This window comes from Stegastes partitus, unplaced genomic scaffold (genome assembly GCF_000690725.1).
Source record: "Stegastes partitus isolate 25-593 unplaced genomic scaffold, Stegastes_partitus-1.0.2 Scaffold409, whole genome shotgun sequence".
Classification (NCBI taxonomy): domain Eukaryota; kingdom Metazoa; phylum Chordata; class Actinopteri; family Pomacentridae; genus Stegastes; species Stegastes partitus.
Window position 1 is genome coordinate 383,934 of NW_007578140.1, and position 18,486 is coordinate 402,419.

Sequence of the window (18,486 nt, forward strand, 5' to 3'; positions counted from 1 at the left end):
TAAACAATAAATATTAACAACAAATGAGCCTTCAAGCATCGAGCCCTCCTTGTATCTCGACCTCCGTCTTGACAATCCGACAGCCTTGCTATCGGACATAAATTTTTACATTTAGTGTCGGATTATCGAGTCACAAATGTATTTAAAAAAAATTTTTTTTTTACAAAGACTGTACAAGTTGTCCCTCATTTATAATGTTCAATAAATCCTTAAGTAACGTTGTAGGAATCAGTTAGGAGCCATGAACACGCTACTAGTTGCCAGTTAGTTTCAAATCATATCAGATGTTCATATCTTCCATTTTGCACTAATTATATTTAAAACGTTGTAACTGATTAACTAAATCATAAACAATCATTAAAAACAATTAAAATTGCAGTTATAAGCACAAATGAGTTGTTAATAATTTGATTTGGGTCCACAAGCTAAGTGGACAAATGCATCCAGTCAAAAGAATACATGTGAACCTGGTCTATTATATCATTTAGACTGATTATGACCCAACATCTTTACAAGAAGTGTCATATTTAAAAATGTCATTTTAAAGTTCCGTTAAAAGAAACTTTCACTTGAAAATATATTATTTATATATATAAATACCAGAAGGGCACTCTGAGCGCTCATCCTCATTCAAGGTGTATGCCCCACCTTGAAAGTTTTATTATTATTATTAGGTAAGTGATTCTTTGGCTATCCTCCAATTCTTTACCGAGTTTCATCAAATTTGGCACTGAAAATGCTCTAAAAACACCTTGAAGTAAGAGCATGCAGATGTTGGCAGTGACCACTACACCTGTGTGCGTTACATCTCATGCATGGATAAACACATGAAGGCAACACGAGTTAGAGACGTTTGAGGTGGTATCGTGTTAGCCTTATCATTTGCAACAGCCAATCAAAAGAACTTAAGATAGTAATTATGACGTTTTTTTGGCTGACATGGATTTAGGTAATTTATGCACCTAAAAATTGCCCACTACAGCACATTTGCTGACAACGACAGTGTTTGTTATGCATTTCAAATACAAGATGCTTGCTTAGTGAGAAGGGGGAAAAGTCCCACATTCAGCAAATAAGAGAATCGGCTCTGGTAAAGTGTTGACTGAGACTCAAGAGCTCAAACTGAAACACTCTCAAAGGGACGCTGATGAAATAATGAGCTAACCAAGTCCTCTGCTGCAAAACAGATTTTAACTGCAATCAAATTATGTTTGCATAATTGGCACGGAGGACTTGGGACTAACAGTATCGCACGCTTTCTTTGGGGACACCAGAAAGAGTCGACGTCGACACCGTAGGCGTCTTCCGGTTTCATTACAAGCCTTTTGGCCTTTCTCCAGAAACATAAGCAACTCACAGTTCCGGTGATACTCAAAATCCCTTCCCCTGACATCTGTGGTAATGTCTGACATCCATGATCACGTCTGTTAGATAAGACTCTAAATCCATTCTGGGTAATCCATTCATATAAAAAGTAAGTGTTGAAATTGCTGCTGCGTGCACCTGTTTCTGTTGCGTCTTGCGTAAACAACGGCAGAGGCGGAAATGCAGATTGACTGAAATGAAAAACTCCTGGTATAAATCTCCTTCTAAGTATCAAGATAAGTAATGATACTGAGCTGCGTAATTCCTCTGAGTGAGTTAAAGACAGAGACAGAAGAGGAGGAGCGGAGACATGCAGGTAATTAAAAGTTGTGGGGTGAGGATAGAGGCTCGGGTGTTATTTGTCATCCGTTCCGTCTGTGCAGCTGAGATGCTTTAGCTGTTCTTAGCTTTTAAGCATGAATACGAGCATGTCCTTACATTCTGCGGCTTAATACTAGCCGCTCCCACGGGACTGCGTGACAGCAGGTGAAGAAGAGACAAACACGGCTGAAGGTGACGGGCGGGACAAAATAAAGAGTCCGTGCTCGTAGCTGAAACCAGGAGTATCCATCTTCTACGTGACATTGCAGGAGTATGGAAATGCGTAACATTCACTGGCTATTTATGTGTCTGGCTTCGGCAGATTTGTAGAATTACATGGCTGTTTGTGGAAAAAAAAGATGATAAACAAGACCATCAGTCTTCCCAGTCATGCCAGTGGCGAGGCTGTACTTACAGGCACAATGGTTCTTTGAGCTAAATCAGGCCTCATAATGCGTATAAGGACTTGGACTACATGCTAACATGCTGATGCTAGGCAGTTTTAACTATGTTCAACATCTTAGATTGGAGTGTTGTCATTGGTTTTGCCCGACATTTGACACAAACCAAGGTGTATTAGACAAAGTGAGTCTTGAGCTAACAACGACACTGAAGGTGAAGTTTATTTTGGCGTCGGTCCATCAAGTACATCAAGCATAAAAATCACCTGCTTGTGTATGTGTCCATTGTGTGAAAACGGTTCTGATATGTTGGGCCATGGAAACAGGACCTCTGGAGTGTCCCGTGGTGTCTCAGTGGCAGTGGATCCTTTGTGCCCTGCGTGGTCGCATGGCGGGGCCTCCATGGATCGGGCTTGTTCCGACACATCTCATGGTTGCTTGATCCGATTGAGACCTGGGGAGTCTTGAGGCCGGGTCAACACCACATCAAAGTGACATCTACATGAATGCCCAAGGTCTCCCAGCAGGACATTGTATGGTAAGAAGATGATCAGTGTTGTGACAAGAGGGAATTCATCGGAACTAATCTTCTACGCATCATGGACGTCTGCACCCGTCGCGTAGATGCGCCGAACAAAGTGGCGGATCGACTTACAAACCAACATAGCTGTATTTCCATATAATTATCAAGCAAATTAGGCAACGTTACACAAATCTGTACTAAACCGGAAACAAAATCAGTTTTTTGCCAAAAGCTGAAAAACCTTGAAGAAGAACCCAACACAACTTTGGCCATCTATGAGAGAAAGATCGAGAGAAGCCTTCAGCTTTCAATCGAAAAAGTTGTAATTATTCTTTCATGGGAGCTACTGGCCGTGATTCATGATGCCTGGAGGCGAAGGCAACGAAAGAAGCAAAAACAGCAGACCAGTCGAGTGAGTTAAATGTTTGTCACAGCAAAACTTATTAAAAAAGAAAAGAAAAGGTGTTTCCATGTCCATCTCTTATCTGCACTAACTTTCGTTGTGAAAATAAAATGCCTACCTCCAGTCAAATTGGGGAAGTTTTCTTCAAATTTACTTTATACCATTAACTTTTTCTAATGCAGTCCCTTAAAAAGCTGCCTTGCATTGGACAAAACTTACAATTTAACCAAGGAAAGATCCCCTTTAATCTAAAGTAATGAATATGAGTAGTGTGTCTTGTTTCTCTCATCTCAGTAATACAACAAGTAACATCATTAACAACTAAAATATTTGTGTTATTTTGACATCTCTTATGGTAAAAATGTACAGACATCTTGTTAAATCTTTTGGCATCATTGTGGTCCTTGGCCACCCACAGGTGTCATTAGGGGCCAAGCAAAGGGAGGCCATGATAACAATAATTCACAGTGCACCGCTACAAGTCGGCACAGCTTGCAGGAAAACAACGAAGCGAGGTCTCTCTTGTCTGTTAGTGGATTATTGGATTTGGATTATCTGTGCAGACAATATTACCCATTAGGGCAAATAGTGTACTCTCCTCCCGGGGAGCCTGTGCTCACAAACACTCTTAATAACACTCACCTCACACAACCGTGTGACCTAAACAGCCTGGCTGGCACAATGTGTACAGTGTGGGAGACACTTAAGTGACCAGAATCAGCAGCGTCTGCCACAGAAGTAACACTCGGCTCACAGAAATGTCAAAGATGCACACATCGCAGAGCTCAGCCGTACATGTAGAGATGATGAATATGTCGGCAATGCAGTGCAGGATGTGCTGAGGAGCTGCTAATCATCAGTCGGTGGGGCTGCGAGAAAAAACAGGGAATGAGGGTGGGTTTTGGGGGAGGGGTGGGAGTTGTTTGGTTTGGACTAAGCTATTTTTATCTGGATTCCATGTAGACAGCTGCCATCCTCCCGAGTGTCTGTGAGACTTTCCTGCGCTTTTTTTTTTTTTTTTTAATCAGCAGGAACAATGACACGAGAACGAAGCGCTATTACCACAGAGTATTTCTCCGATTTAAAAAAAAATAATCATAATAAGAGAAAAAAAAAATGTTTTCAATGCTTTCGTTGATGCCAGTTGTGGAGTGGGTGCTGAAAATCTCATAAGCTCATCCGCTTGAGCTGAACGCATTACAGACTTCGGGCTCTATAACCGCCCGTGTGCTTCTGTAATCTGCCAATGTGTCCAACGGTTAGTCTTTATCTAAGACATCAAACAGAGCTGGTGCTGATCACACATCATTGCGATCGTGTATTTAATTCCACTGTTTGTTTCTTCAGACAAAATGACAACTCTGTGGTTAATTGGTGGATTGATCAACTGGTTTAAAAAATAAACCTGCATATGTGGACACCAAATGGCTCCAGTCTACTGTCTACTGAAGATGGTTCAGGAATGCGGATTTCACCATTTTAACAGGTGTCTATTACAGGTCACATGTTACGACCCTGACATTCCCATGCCACTTCAGAGAGTCCAAGACCTCCGCCATCCGCTCAGCGAGAGACGCGAGATAAGGCTTGACAGAGTGACAGTGACATGCTCCACAGCCAAAAGCTCAGAATGTAATTGTGTCGCCAGTGGCCACATGCCACAGCATCGAGGCTCTGATACAAGCCGCAGATCCCCATCAGCATTCTCCCACAGCCCGCTTTAGCTCCGTATGGGAGTGGATGGATTCCTCGCTGAAGATGGAGGAACGAGCTGCACGTCAAGAAGGATTTTGCATAAATTACCGAACCATCTAAACACGGCCAAGGGCATGGGCATGGGCATGCTAGTTTTCACGCCACCTTGCATCAAACAGTCGCCTTAGAAGGTTTTATTGTCCTCTTTCGGTCACTGTTATGTCTTTGACCTTCACTGAGCAGAATGATGTATGTCCACTAGGAAAGTGGTGAAAATGGAAAGTTTCTCTGAGCCCTGAGTTGAAAACACTACTTGTCTGAATTAGACAATCATTGACAATAAAACTTGTGGTATGAATAATATTAGTATATTCATGCACTCTTCTTCTTTTTTTAAGTTATTTTTTTGGCCTTTTTGCCTTTATTAGATATGACAGTCGAAGGAGAGACAGGAAAGTGGGGGAGGAGAATGGGGGAAGGGTTGCAGCAAAAGGCCATGGGCGAGACTCAAACCCAAGGCCACTGCATCGGAGACTATAGCTGCTGTACATGGGTCGCCAGCTCAACCAGGTGAACTATAGCGGCTGCCCGCATTCTTCATTTTTTAATGATGGAGGAGGTATGAATGCAGTTTTTTAGAATTTCTATCGGGGTAACTGATCTCAGAAGTGGATCCTACGAAGTGTAAAATATTAAACTGCAACCTTAAAATGCTGCAAAAATGTATGTGAAGATGTCAATACAAGTTTTGGTGTACACTTACTTCAAAAAAATGATGGAAAATTATGAGAACATCCCCGTATTTTAGGAGACAGTTTGTCAAATACGTAAGGATGATGTTATATAGATAAGATCTCAACTGTGATGGCAAGTTTCTGCTGCTGCAGCATCATGTAGCTCCTGACAGTGAGTGAGTCACAATATGCTCAGAAAGTGATGTTTGCTTTTGTTCATGGTATTATCACACGCTGAAAAAAAGCATCAACACAACAGCATTACCGAATAAATAATAGATATAAGGAGAATTCATATTTAGAGTAGACAAATAACTTGTGAAATTTCATTTATTTCATGTAAAAATATACAACAAGGGAAGGGCTTACTGCAAAAAATCAGTGGAAAAAAGTTTCTCTTCTGCATTTCAAAGACGTTTCATTATCATTCAAAACGCTGGGTTTGTTTAATTTTAATACCTTCTTCAAAGGGGTACATTTTTGACATATACTATATCTGTTGGAGGCTGCATTGACAGTTACACAGCACTGAGCTGAATTTTAATATATAGCTACGCTGAGAACACAGTTTTGCATAATTTCATGAAAGAGTGAAATGTTCAGTAGGAGAGCTTGAAAGGTTTTGTACATCTGCAGAAACTAAATTTTTAAACGCTGGCCATGAAATGAAACTATAAAGGCAGAATTACCCTGCAATTAGGTATATATGGATAAAGAATGTGACACAAAACTGTACACGACATCAGTGTACTACATTCTGTACATTCTTCTGCTCGTATCAATGGCAACACTTGATCTCACTGTGTCTGAAGAAGATGCTAGGGTCTGATAGAATGGCATAACAGCAAACTGCAGTCTCACACAAGCTGCTTGGAAAGATGTATTTTTTTTTTTTTTAAAAAAAAACAACAAAAAGTACAAAAGTTGTTTGCAAAGAAAATGCATGTAAATATATCTCCTGCTTGACTTTATTTCTCCCTTTAACCCAAATGCGACGCTGTATTTCTCTTTTTCCATTGTGTGGCACAAAGAGCTTGATTGAAGGAAGAACTATCGCAGTGGTGTGTACGGTTACTCATGGAGGCTTTAATAAAACTAGTTTCTCCAACTGGCAAATGTTTGAGAACTTGATCTGGAAAAAGAAATGAGAAGACAAAGCAGAAAGAGAGAGGTTACTGAGAAAGAGTTTGGAAAAATGTCGTGAATGTTGACTCCAGTTTCTTTACTTTTTGTACAATAGATAATTAAAGAGATTCAACTTTTGCTTTGTGTTTTCTTTGTTGTGGTTTTTTTTAAATTCATGGCATTATAGCTGCATCATTCTCTCCACTTCTGACCATGTCTGTGCTGTTTATAGAGGTGCAGGACTTTATATTGCTGTGATAAATATGGCCAAAGTGAGTGAAAGTTATTACAGGACAAAAGACAAGCAGAAAATGTCTGAGAGTTCAAAAGCTATTCACACAACATTACAAGTGAATATAGATCATCTGATTTTGTTGCATTACATTTGCTTTTTGGCAGTGATGAAAAGCAAATGTAAAATTGAAGACACGTGCTGTAGAGAAACCCCAACTAAAACTGCAAATGCGTGACACTGTAAAGTAAAGGAGATATTAATGGGTTGTTTTAAAAATATATATTATATGCTATGTATGAGTTCCGTAATCCCATTAAGGGTTTGCTGTAAAAAGTTCATGTAGGCAGTAATTGGAACATTTTTGTACAATTCTTCTACACTGTGGTAAAGGTTTGAGCACAACTGCACGTAGCCACTATTAATGCTCCAGTAGTCTGAATTGGATTTCAATTATTTCTTCCCCAGTGTGACCATGTTGGGATTTTTTTTTTAAAATTCGGTGATGTTACCATTCTTGTTTTGCATATTTGTCAGAAAAACAAGAGACAGCGATTTCGATGTCGCCGCAATCCATAGAACAACACAACAAGCAGAAAAATGGCAAAGTGGAGGGCGACACGAGAGAAAAATCAAAAAACGAGTGAGAGAAAAGGATTATTAACAGCATGTGAACGTGTCCGATGGGCTAAGCCTCGTCTCCACACACTCCTGCACACTTCAGAGTGCATTCCACTGGAACACACCCCGGGGAACACTGGCTGCCATGTGACACGCAGCAGCAAATGGAGGGAGAAGCAGTGCAAGAAAAAGGGAGAAGGGAAAAAGGTAGAAAGTGGGGCTGAGGGATGAGAGACAGAAAAGGAGATGCAATGTGATGAGAATGAAAAGCTAATCACAAGGGAGTAATTAGTACGAAAGTGCACCGCCCTTTTTTTTGAAGGGACAGCGACTTCCCACAGGGGGTGACAATGATGAACCTCTACACATACTTGAAGGAACTGTACATGTAGTATGTGCAGCGTTGTACTTAAATATCTTCTTAAACACAATTTAATGTGTTATTTATCCCCTGAATGAAAGTGCCAAAGAGAAAACATTCACTGCATATTGACACAATGAATGAGAACCAGAGTTGAGTCTGACATGAGAAGATAAAGAGAGATGAAGGAAAAAGAACTACACGAAGGCAGATGAGGTGATATTAAATCTGAAAGGTGCTACAGGGAGCACTGTCGTGGAAGACAAAATGTGAGCTTCAGCAGAGTTTCTAACACCAGAGGACACGACACACTGCTGGAAGGGAAGGAACCGCAGAAATGTGGGTCTGTCTGCTCATTCTCACTTCATTCACACTGACGGCATAAATCTAAACTAGATATATTGACCACACTTACTGGTTTGCAGATCCAAAGGTGTTTCCGGAGAATCCTATAACAAAAAAAGAAAAACAAAAACAGTGATTAATTGGGTGATTGCAGCATAAAAAACCTTGTGACTGCAAGTGTGTCAAAAGATTCAAAACCAACAGTCCTAATGGAAGTCTCATTAAACAGCGTGAGTCATCTGTGACAAACAGATCTGTGTGTGTGTCTGTGGGGGGACAACTGTACAGTATAGACAGCAGCAAAGCCATGAAAGGCTGCAGGGGGGAAAACAGTAGAAGATGGCTGAGCAAGTTAAGGAGACCAAAAGAAAGAAAAAAGACAATCACTGTTAAGTTATGAATCAAGTTATTGTGCTGTTTATATATGTTTTTATTTAATTTTTCACCTATTTAGTTAATTTACTAGCAGCAGGAGGGCAGCGCTGCCATTTTGAGTTGACAGGTGTTTCAGCTCAGGCCTGAAGGGAGAGGAAGGCTTCATTAGGGGGTCCTGGGCAGGTGTGTTGTCTTCGTTTGCCGAAATCTTCATTGTACTGATGACTGCAGAGATGCCACCAGTATGTATAGACAGTTTTGAAGTGAATTTAAAGGGTAAAATTGTAATTGGTAATTTAGTTTATGGTGTGTTGGGATGTTGGTTTCTGGATTTGGTTTATTTTATGAATACTATGAAGTGTTTGCCAATCATTTTGATTTGGAATTATTAAAATGGAAAATTTAAATTATTGTTGATGGATTCATTAATTTGTGGTTTTGGTTTGTGTTTTTTATTTTTAAGATTATCAACTAACAAACACTCAACCTGATTCCATTTTTGAAAAGATTAAATAAAGATGGAAAATGAGTGGAGTTGACCAGCGTCCTCTTCAATGCCGAGTCGAGTTTAGGCAGACAACTGAAGCTGAAAACCCAAACAACTTGACAATCACAGGCATAAACTGAAGGAAGACGGCACATGAACTTATGTGGGTCTGCATGCAAACTCAGAGAAATGCATGTCCATCATCTCTGCAAACAGAACTACATCTACAGGAATGCAGGGTGAAAGTTGATGGAAGTTTCATCATCAGCTCATGTCATTTAGTTTTCAAATATGCTTCCCCCGCCCCCCTTGGAAAAAAAAAAGAGCTAAAAAGATCTGGGCAGACAGCACCCACCCTGGCCAGCTGCTGTGCAGCTTGCTGCCATCAGGGAGGAGACTCAGATCCTTAGAATGCAGGACAAACAGGCAGAGGAACAGTTTCTACCCATGGTCCATCAGACTTCTGAACTCAAAACCGTAACGCACAGTGTCACTTTTAATAATGCTGCTGCTGTTTTTAATTTGATCTCATTACCTCCTCACTGCACTGTATATATTTTACCTATTTTGTATGTTTGGAATTCTTAATATAGTCTTGTCTTATATGCACATTTGATTTTAATATTTAGGATTGCTAATTTATTCTGTTCAATGCACCGTCCAGAGCCATATATTTTCATCATGCCCCCATGTATGATGACAATAAAGCTATTCTATTCTATTCTAAGTCACATAACATGACCTTCACGCTGGTACTCTTTTTTTTTTTTCTTTAATTAACCTGGTTGTATTGTTGCAGTAAAGGTGTAACTATGATAATAATAAAAAACAAGCAAGCTGACTTCATTAGGCTTGAACTTGGTAACAGATTTTTCTGTTCATGTAGCACTTCCTAGATATGTTTCATTCTAACTCACAACTTGTCACCAAAGGAGGAAACGGACGTATTTTATGAGCCTCCATCTGGTGAACAATCCAGTAATACTTTATTGTTGTACAACAGAAATTACTAATTTGATGTTATTCATATTAATCTATTAATAAAAACTGTTTTTCCTATTTATATTTTATATATTACATTTCTAAATATTTTAATAAATATGCAAAGGATAAAATTATCTGAATGTCGGCTGTAAGCTTTCAAAGAGATATTAGATAAACTAATACATGGTGGGTGGGGGATTAAAATTGTGATTTGCACTGCTTGTGTAACTTTCGAGGATAAAACGAGGTAAACACTGGACAGATCTCACAAGCTGGCGTGTCATCGTTGCTGTTCGGCTGTAAAGATGCTGGAGGAATGGCTTCCTGATTCCACTTGAGCGACCGACTGTGCTACTTTTAACATTTAAATAAACGCTCGTAGGAAAGAGGACAACTGGAGACAACAAGGGAAGAAAAGGAGGAAAAAAAAGCAACTAAAGTAGTAGTCTCACCTCCTGCCTGTGGCTGTTGTCCAAATCCTGAGAAGCTGCTGGGCTGACTTCCAAACCCAGGGCCCTGCTGGGCCAGGCTCCCGAATGACGGAGCGGCCTGATTGGCTAGTGCACCGAAAGATGGGGCACTGGGGGCAGAGGCAAACCTGAAAACAGAAGCGGAGGGGGGGTTGATGTGGTTAAATTAGGAGGCATGGCTGAAAAAATAAATAGCTACACTGAGCGGTAATGACGTGACTAAATGCGTGAGGCGCCGTGTAACAGCCATGATTCAAACCAACAATTTACTTGGACGGGGAGGTAAAAAGAAGAGAGATAAGACGACAAATTTATTAACAGGATGTATTCCTTCCTCCGTTCCAAGAAAACATGCCAGCGAGGCAGAAGATTGTAAATTTGTGGATGTGTGTGAGTATTTGCGTGTGTTAGGATTGAGAGGCTGGGATTTAAGCGGTAATCCCTTCTACAGGACTCATGCCCACTGACTCCCAAGAGAGAGAAAAGAGAGTATAAGCAAAACAAGGGGGGGAGAGAGCAAGAGAGAGAGGGTGAGGGAGAGAGAGCAGGCCAGTTTAATCTGCAGGCAGCATGACCCCAGAGTGAGATTATCTGAGGGGAATAATCTAGTCCTGCACAGAGCCCCAGAGTTTTTGGCCTGCAGCCACGCTCCCTGGTATCAAAACACATGCACATGTGGGAGGCACAAAAGGTTAATAAAGCTGGCGAAATCAGAAGAGTGGAAATGATGAGAATGAGGAAAAGATTAAGTAATCAATTTCCCTGCAGTTTAAAAATAAATTTGAATTTGAACAAGGCTGACTTGTTGGTCTTTTATATTTAGTGGTAAAATGTCAGTTTATTATACTTCAGAGTTGGGCTGCACAACTAATTATATCAAAATTGTAATTTCAATCATCTACTTGTAAGCAATTAATTTGTATATGACAATTTTTTCAGCTTTTTCATTAGCAAAAAAGATGAGTTACATCAAAACAAGCGCTCCTAATCTCCCCCTGAATAACAGCGTGCTGTGCAGAGGCCAGTCCAGCATGTGTGAGATAGAGACGGAAGATGATGATAGACACAGCTTCAGAGGTTCAATAAAAACGACGGCCAAATTAGTTGGCATCAGAAAACCGCTGCAACTGATGTGAACAGGATGGGTCCACATGCTACAACGCTGCGTATTTGTTTTGTCAGACGAACAAACGCGGAGCAAACTGGTAAAGACATTAAGACCCAGACACATCTAGTAAGCACACCTTGTACTGAGATTTTTTTTGTCAATTTTGAAGCCTCGATTCAAACAACCCCTGCCGCCTGAAGGCTTTACCTGCTGGAGTTGGGATGTGTGTGTATATAATGAGAATGGATCCAACAGTCAGAAAGCAGGCTCGCTTAATAATTGAGTTTCAGTTTATTTTATCTCAGCACCATAATGTTAATGGAGTGTTTAACAGTGTGCTGAATGCTGCCCTTCACTTGTTTTATGTGTTATGCTTGTGAGCACACAGATGTTCTGATTTCCAAAAAAGCTGCTCCGAGCTGCAGGCAAAAAATCCTGCTGCCTCCCCCTTCTGTACCGCACGCATCACCTGGTGGCACTGGCATTTTCACAGAGTTGCTATCTGCAGCAGTGTAATGAAAAAGAAAAGTGAACAGCTGGTCTGATGTGTTACACTAGTTTGTGGGTTGTGTGGGTTGTTTGTGCCACATACAATATTTGCTGCTTTATAGGTTGACTGTTTGGTGGCTGCGCTGACTTAAAGCATCATAACTACAAATTTCAAGCACTACACTTTTACAAACACTTGTATTTCTTGCCAAGTGAGTCTAGATGGATTCATACAGTTGCCAAAGTTTTGATAGAATCAGCACTAGCTGCCATTGTCACTAAAGCAGCAACTAGCAACCAGCTATTGCCACTTTTAGCTTTGTGTGCAGGCAAGAAAAACTGGCAATTTAGGGGGAAAAAAGTCTGTTTAGTTAAAAATAAAAACATATTTGCTGCTTTAAAATCAAGATTACTGAATTACTGTGGATAATATATTTCCATATCAAACCTAGGGCTGGGCAATATCATTTATTTTGATATAAATGTTTCACTTCACTCAGTATCGATAATGATTACTTATTTTTTAAATTTTGTTAATAAAAAACAAGACAAAAAAACTAAAAAACTTAATTTAACAACCCTATTTTAAAGCTACAATGGCACACAGGTAATTTTAATGTCAACACAATGATGAAAAACACACAAAAACATAAGTGTACATAGAAATAAAATAAACAAGGGTAAAGAAGTCCGTCAGCCCTTGGACTAGCTCGCCTTCAGACACCTGCACTGAAGCCACAGGAAAACCAATAAACCAATGGAGGGTGAGGAGGACCCAGTATCTAGCAAGCTGATAGGATGTTTATGAGCCAGGCAGGGAACGTCTGGGGTTTGTTGTGTGCTTTCATGACAGTTTGGACTCTTGATTATTCTATCGAACGATTTTCTTACAAAGTGTCTATCACTGATACATAACGTTTTATCGCCTAGACTTTCCTTCAACCCTTCCACAGAACATAGAAAGTTTCTTACCCAAATCCTCCCATGTTGGAAGCAGCTGTTCCTTCTCCAAACACCTTACCAGCTGAGGAACCCATGGTGTTGGTGAACGAAGGGCTTGGGCCAAACGACGCTCCGCCGCCAAATGCTGGGGAACCACCGAAAGAAGGGGGACTCCCAAACACCGGAGCACTGCCAAAACCACCTGCAGAAAGGAAACAAGATAAAAGATTTGCAACAGAACACAATGGAACATATAGAGGGAGTTGCAATGCACCGAGCTTTGCTTCAAAAGAACAGATAAAAAGGAGCGAGTCATAATGCAGTTTCTGCAGCTTTTGAAGCACGGTGTGACATTAGCTCCCAGTGCACACAGAGATTTGTCACAACCTTTTGAATGAATTTTAAAAAATGGTTTCCAATAAATTTACACACAATACTCCACAACAACAAAGAAAAAAAGGATTCTTGGTCTTATTAATTTATTACAAGCAGAAGACTGAAACATCAGACACTTTGTTATGACACAATTGTGCTTGAGTGCCTCTTACTTTTATCAGTGGCCCTTGAAATCCTTGTACAAATTGAATGGAGTCTACTAATTAGAAAAGGCGCACCCGGGCTCCAGACTGCGACCAAAACGGTTGCATTTGCGAGAGTGCGTGAGTTAAAATTTCAAGTGGTTGCATTGGTGCAAGTGCATAATGTTCATTAAGCTGCATTAGTGTCGCTGTAACCGGCACAGGCAGCTTACTGTGTGAACCACAGTGGTGGGAAGTAGTACTTTTATAACTTCTGCGTACTGCGATATTTATGCTTAAAGATGCGGTCTTCTTGTGAAAAGCTGAGTGCACCTAAATGCGCAGGTTTTTCCGCTCATAGAAAAGACCTCGTGTAGAAAAAAAATCACTCAGTTTCACCTTGGATAAATCTGACATTAGAACGATCAAGTTTAAGCTTCGCAAAGTAGTTTTTGGTTGCACACCTGTCTGAGCACACTGCAGCCACCAAGTTAGTCTGGAGCCCAGCATACACCCAACTATGAAAAGGCCTCACAGTTAACGGTGGATGTCAGAGTGAAAGTCAGGCCATGAGGTTAAGAGAACTGCCCAAAGACTTGCGAGGCAGAATTGTGTTCAAGCAGATTTGGTGAAAAGTGCCTAAGAGCACAGTAGCATACGTCGTCATCGTCCATTATGCCTCAAATAGAAGGAGTCTGGAGTCAACAACAGTCTTCTTAGATCTAGACCACCCAGCAAACTGAGCAATCAGGGACAAAAGGCTTTGTGCAGACCGCTAACCCAGAACTCAGTGGTCACTGTGAATCAGATCCGCAGTTCCTTTGTGGAGATAGAAGAACTGTTTGGCCAAAAGTCCCAACAGTGTGTGTGTGTGTGTGTGTGTGTGTGTGTGTGTGTGGAGGAAACCATGCACTAAGCATCTCTTCTTTATAGGATTGTAGGATCATTCCCAACAAGGCTTGAGGCTGTCATTGATGCCAAAGGAGCTTTAACCAAGTACTAACTGAAGGGTCAGAATACTTATGTAAAATGGGTATTTCAGTCTTATTTTTTAATATATGTAGAATAACACGCACAAAACCTATTTTTGCTTTGCCATTGTGGAAATGTGTGTGTAGGTTGGTGATAGAAAAAAAAAATGAATTCAGTTTAAGATGAGTCTGACACATCACAAAACGTGGAAAATTTGAATGATTCTGAAAACTTTCCATTGCATTTGCACAGGATATTTCACCTGTGTGGATGGTATTTTCTACTCAGACAAGACTTCTACGTCAAGCAGAGATAAATGCATCACACTTAAGTGTTCTGCTTGAACTCCTGTGTAAATATCACTGGACATACATTCCACATGTGAACCAGGGCTGACACTCCCAAAAGGGTAATAACTCTACACCAGTAACCTGTAAACACACGTGAGTATTTCAACCACATTTAAAATGAAAGCTAAAATGCTCCCCTCTTGTATGAGTATTATAGCGAGAGTATTGTGTCTCGTGTGCATTGCTTCTTCGTAAACAGCCCACTATGACAGCTTACAGGCAGGGTGAATACTTCACACCGATTCAAAGGCTCAGCGTGGCAGGGGAGAAAAGGGTGTGCTGAAATTACAGCCTGGCAAGCAGCATGCCCCAGTAAATAATTGATTGAGCTAATGTAACAAGATTACATTCCCCTTACATAGGCCAGTGATAGGGCATTAGTGTGCTGAGCAGTACCAATATCCCAGCGGAGCTAAGGGTTTGCTTCGATGCCTGCTGCTGGTACTGAAAGTACCAACCAAAGAATGACTGAAAAGTCAAAGAGAGAAGCTCAAGATCCACACATCCATCTGGAGCGCCATTAAGTTTGCTCTTCATTGTTAAATGTATCCTACACCTGATTTCTTTTGCACCTGATCTGATCTGAATTGGTTTTATGCTGCATAGTTCTGGAGCTTGATTGCACAAGAGTGTAGAAGGCGGTTTACAACATAATCCTAATATTTTGTGCCCCCTTATGATTGTTAATAGGCAGTTTTTTATATAATTCTGCCCAACATACCACCACTCACTGCAACCTCAATATTAAGGCAAAATTATGACCTTTTTAAAAATACGAATAAAAACTAAAAATTGTATAAGCTTTGTTAAAATAGAATTTATTAAAGTGCTGTATTGTTTTACATTGGATGTACCTAATGAAGGGTTTGATCAATGTTTGTGTGCATGTACAAACAGTATACTGTATGTTTATTCATTTACTAATGTAATAAGCTAATCACACACACCTCTGGAATTAGAGGAAGTCTTTTGCTGTAAGCCGTGTACACACAGGAAGGGACGAGCAGCGACGTGGCAACCACAGACCATAAAATGTCAATGAAATTCGGCGGTGTGTAGCGATGACAGGCAGTATAATCGTTGGCAACGTGAAGTGGGCGAGTACCAAGGTAAACAAATCACAACGTGGAAGCAACGTTTGAGTTCCCCAAATGTTTACCACAAGAAATCAACATACACGGCACTGGTTCCTACTACTTCAACCACATCAACATGGAGAGCTGCTCATCATTGCCGTTGCCAACAAACCTCAATTGAACTACTCATAAAAACTCCAACTATAACGACCAGGTTTACATTTTTTATACCGCGAGCATATGGAAAGTTTATTGTGTGGGTTGGCTAGCTATAGAGACCAGAAAGGATCTAACAGGTGACAATACTGTGCACCTCTCCTCCATGCAGACAAGTGAGCTGTCACACACAGTCGCAGTTTTACAGTTAATCATCTGCACACAGCGACCCTCCTCAGGTTGAGCCGTGAGCTTCGCCACAGCTGTCGGTATATTATTTTACTGTTCAAAAGCAAGTGATCCGTTTACTAACATCTATTAATGTACATGTGCGTGAACTAGAACAAATTAAACGTGGATGAATTGTCACTGCTGAAGTGTAGGTTAACCCGTTTCATTGTGTAACGTGGACGTATACAACAGGGTTACCTAGGCATGATGAACAAGATGCTTTCCTTCCTTTACATGCACCTTACACGCAACTTTTACATGAAAGTCTGACACAAACACAAGCCGTTATCAGCCGTCATGCCAGTCAGTTTCATTCTCGGTGAAACAAAGCAGTTCTAAAGCGGTGAGACCATGACCAAAATTAACATCACGAATTGACACCGAAACACGTGGATGTTTTCAGGCGAACAGCAACTCTTGTTTGCCGAGCGTTGCGTAACAAATCAGCAAGGACAAAGCAAAGAATGATTGTATTCAGACATTGACATGGTCTATTGTTACGAAATAATCAATTATTCGCTTCATCTGTGAGCAGTCATAATGTTTTAGCTCATCGGTATACTCTTGAAAAAAATCATTTAGATGCATTTGAATTGAAATCATTTAGCCATAATCCTGTAACGACATCTGCAGTAATACAGCAAAAAGTGATATCCAAGAAAAAGATGTTTTAAATTAAAATAATGTAGCGTAAATAGGTAATATGTCACTTTTACTTAAATCAACATGTCCGGTCTTTTTTTAGCCAATGCACTGTGACCCAGCAGTGTTGAGCACCAGCATGGCTTCAGCAATATTCTGGCAGGTAATGACAGAGCATCTGACTACCTCACTCTCTGTTCTGCTGGGGTGAGGAGATAAGGGCACTTGCACAGGCTCAGATGATAAAGGAGAGTACAATGTCAAGAGTCGGCTGCTGAGTAAAATGGGATTATGTATAGGTGCGCTGGGTTTCTATCACAGCCATCCCACTATCACTGTACCTCACACATCAACTAAACCAGAGCCCTTAAGCCAGACCCTGAGAAAATGTGAAAGAACAGAGAAGATGAAACAGAACTAATACAGGCCCCTCTCAGGTGAATCTGTTATCACCTTAGTTATCTTACAACCAAAGCATTTACATTTCTTGGTCCGTGTGTCAGTTCTAATTAACTTAATTAATCGCTGGCCTAAGGAATTATGAACAGCACATGGAAAACAAATGTGATCTGAAAATGTCACCGGTATAAATCTCCGTGTAAAATGTTAACTGTGAGGTACAACTAAGGACAATGTTAATTACAGACACATTACATGAAGAAGGAGATTGTACGGATTGAACAACAACAGCACTATAAGAATATAAAAAAACATAAAACATTAATAGAGGTAAAGCTGTACCTGGTTTTGTAGGTGAAGAGAAGGAGCCGAAGCCCTGGGCTGCCACACTCCCTCCACCAGTGCTGAAAGTCCCACTAGGTTTCTGCTCTCCAAAAGATGACTGTCCAAAACCAAACGTCTTGGCACCACTATTCCCAAAGAGACTGTTGGTACCTAGAGGAGATACAGGCAGCTAATGCAACTTCCAAAATGGGTTTCTTGTATGGTAAAGCAGAATTTACACTCAGTCATGTTCACAAAGGCTAAAATGACAGTCACTTTGAGATAAATCAGCAGCAAGTGACAGATTATGCTCTTAAATTTGTCTCCACATGGGTTGCCACTGGCCCTATGCAAACTCTTCTATAAACTGTGTGAGTCTACCTGTCTGCGTGGACTGTCCAAACCCTCCGGTGGAGACAGTGGTGCCGAACGGGTTCTTGTTGGCAGCGTCTTCGCTCGGTTTGCCTCCCAGGCCGCTGAAGAATCCTCCACCGGCAGACGAGCCGGCTGTATTGGCTGAATTTGAGCCAAATAGACTTCCGCCAGATGACGGCTGCTGCTGGAAGAGAAATGTTGTACAATTTGTCTAAAAGAACGGGACAGTTTTTTTGTAAGTCAACATAATATTATTCATGGATTGCTCGATTAATCAAACAGTGGATACCTGTCCGAAAAGGCCCCCACTGCTAGACTGTTGGCCAAACACAGGAGTGGCAGTAGAGCAGCCAAAAGCTGTGATGAGAACAAAAGGCAAAATGCAATCAAGGCTGACACATTATTTGTTTACTCTACATTACTAGATGGCATTTGGTCGGTGATGCCACACATATTTTATAG

General features: G+C 40.8%; 1 protein-coding gene across 5 annotated transcripts in view; it reads right to left on the reverse strand.

Annotated features, from left to right (window-relative positions):
* Positions 1-18,486, reverse strand: part of nup214 (nucleoporin 214) — a 66,523-nt gene that overhangs the window by 27,221 nt on the left and 20,816 nt on the right. For 2 of the 5 annotated variants that reach the window (XM_008285572.1, XM_008285570.1), the window contains exons 30-36: positions 18,314-18,381; positions 18,031-18,208; positions 17,668-17,820; positions 13,012-13,183; positions 10,425-10,570; positions 8,197-8,230; positions 5,755-6,574 (exon numbers count right to left, since the gene is read on the reverse strand). In XM_008285572.1, the coding sequence (XP_008283794.1) occupies positions 6,538-6,574; positions 8,197-8,230; positions 10,425-10,570; positions 13,012-13,183; positions 17,668-17,820; positions 18,031-18,208; positions 18,314-18,381 (788 nt within the window). In that variant the 3' untranslated portion in view covers positions 5,755-6,537. Of the gene's footprint in view, positions 1-5,754; positions 6,575-8,196; positions 8,231-10,424; positions 10,571-13,011; positions 13,184-17,667; positions 17,821-18,030; positions 18,209-18,313; positions 18,382-18,486 lie in introns of those variants that run through there. The other 3 variants (XM_008285574.1, XM_008285573.1, XM_008285571.1) reach the window with 2 other exon arrangements.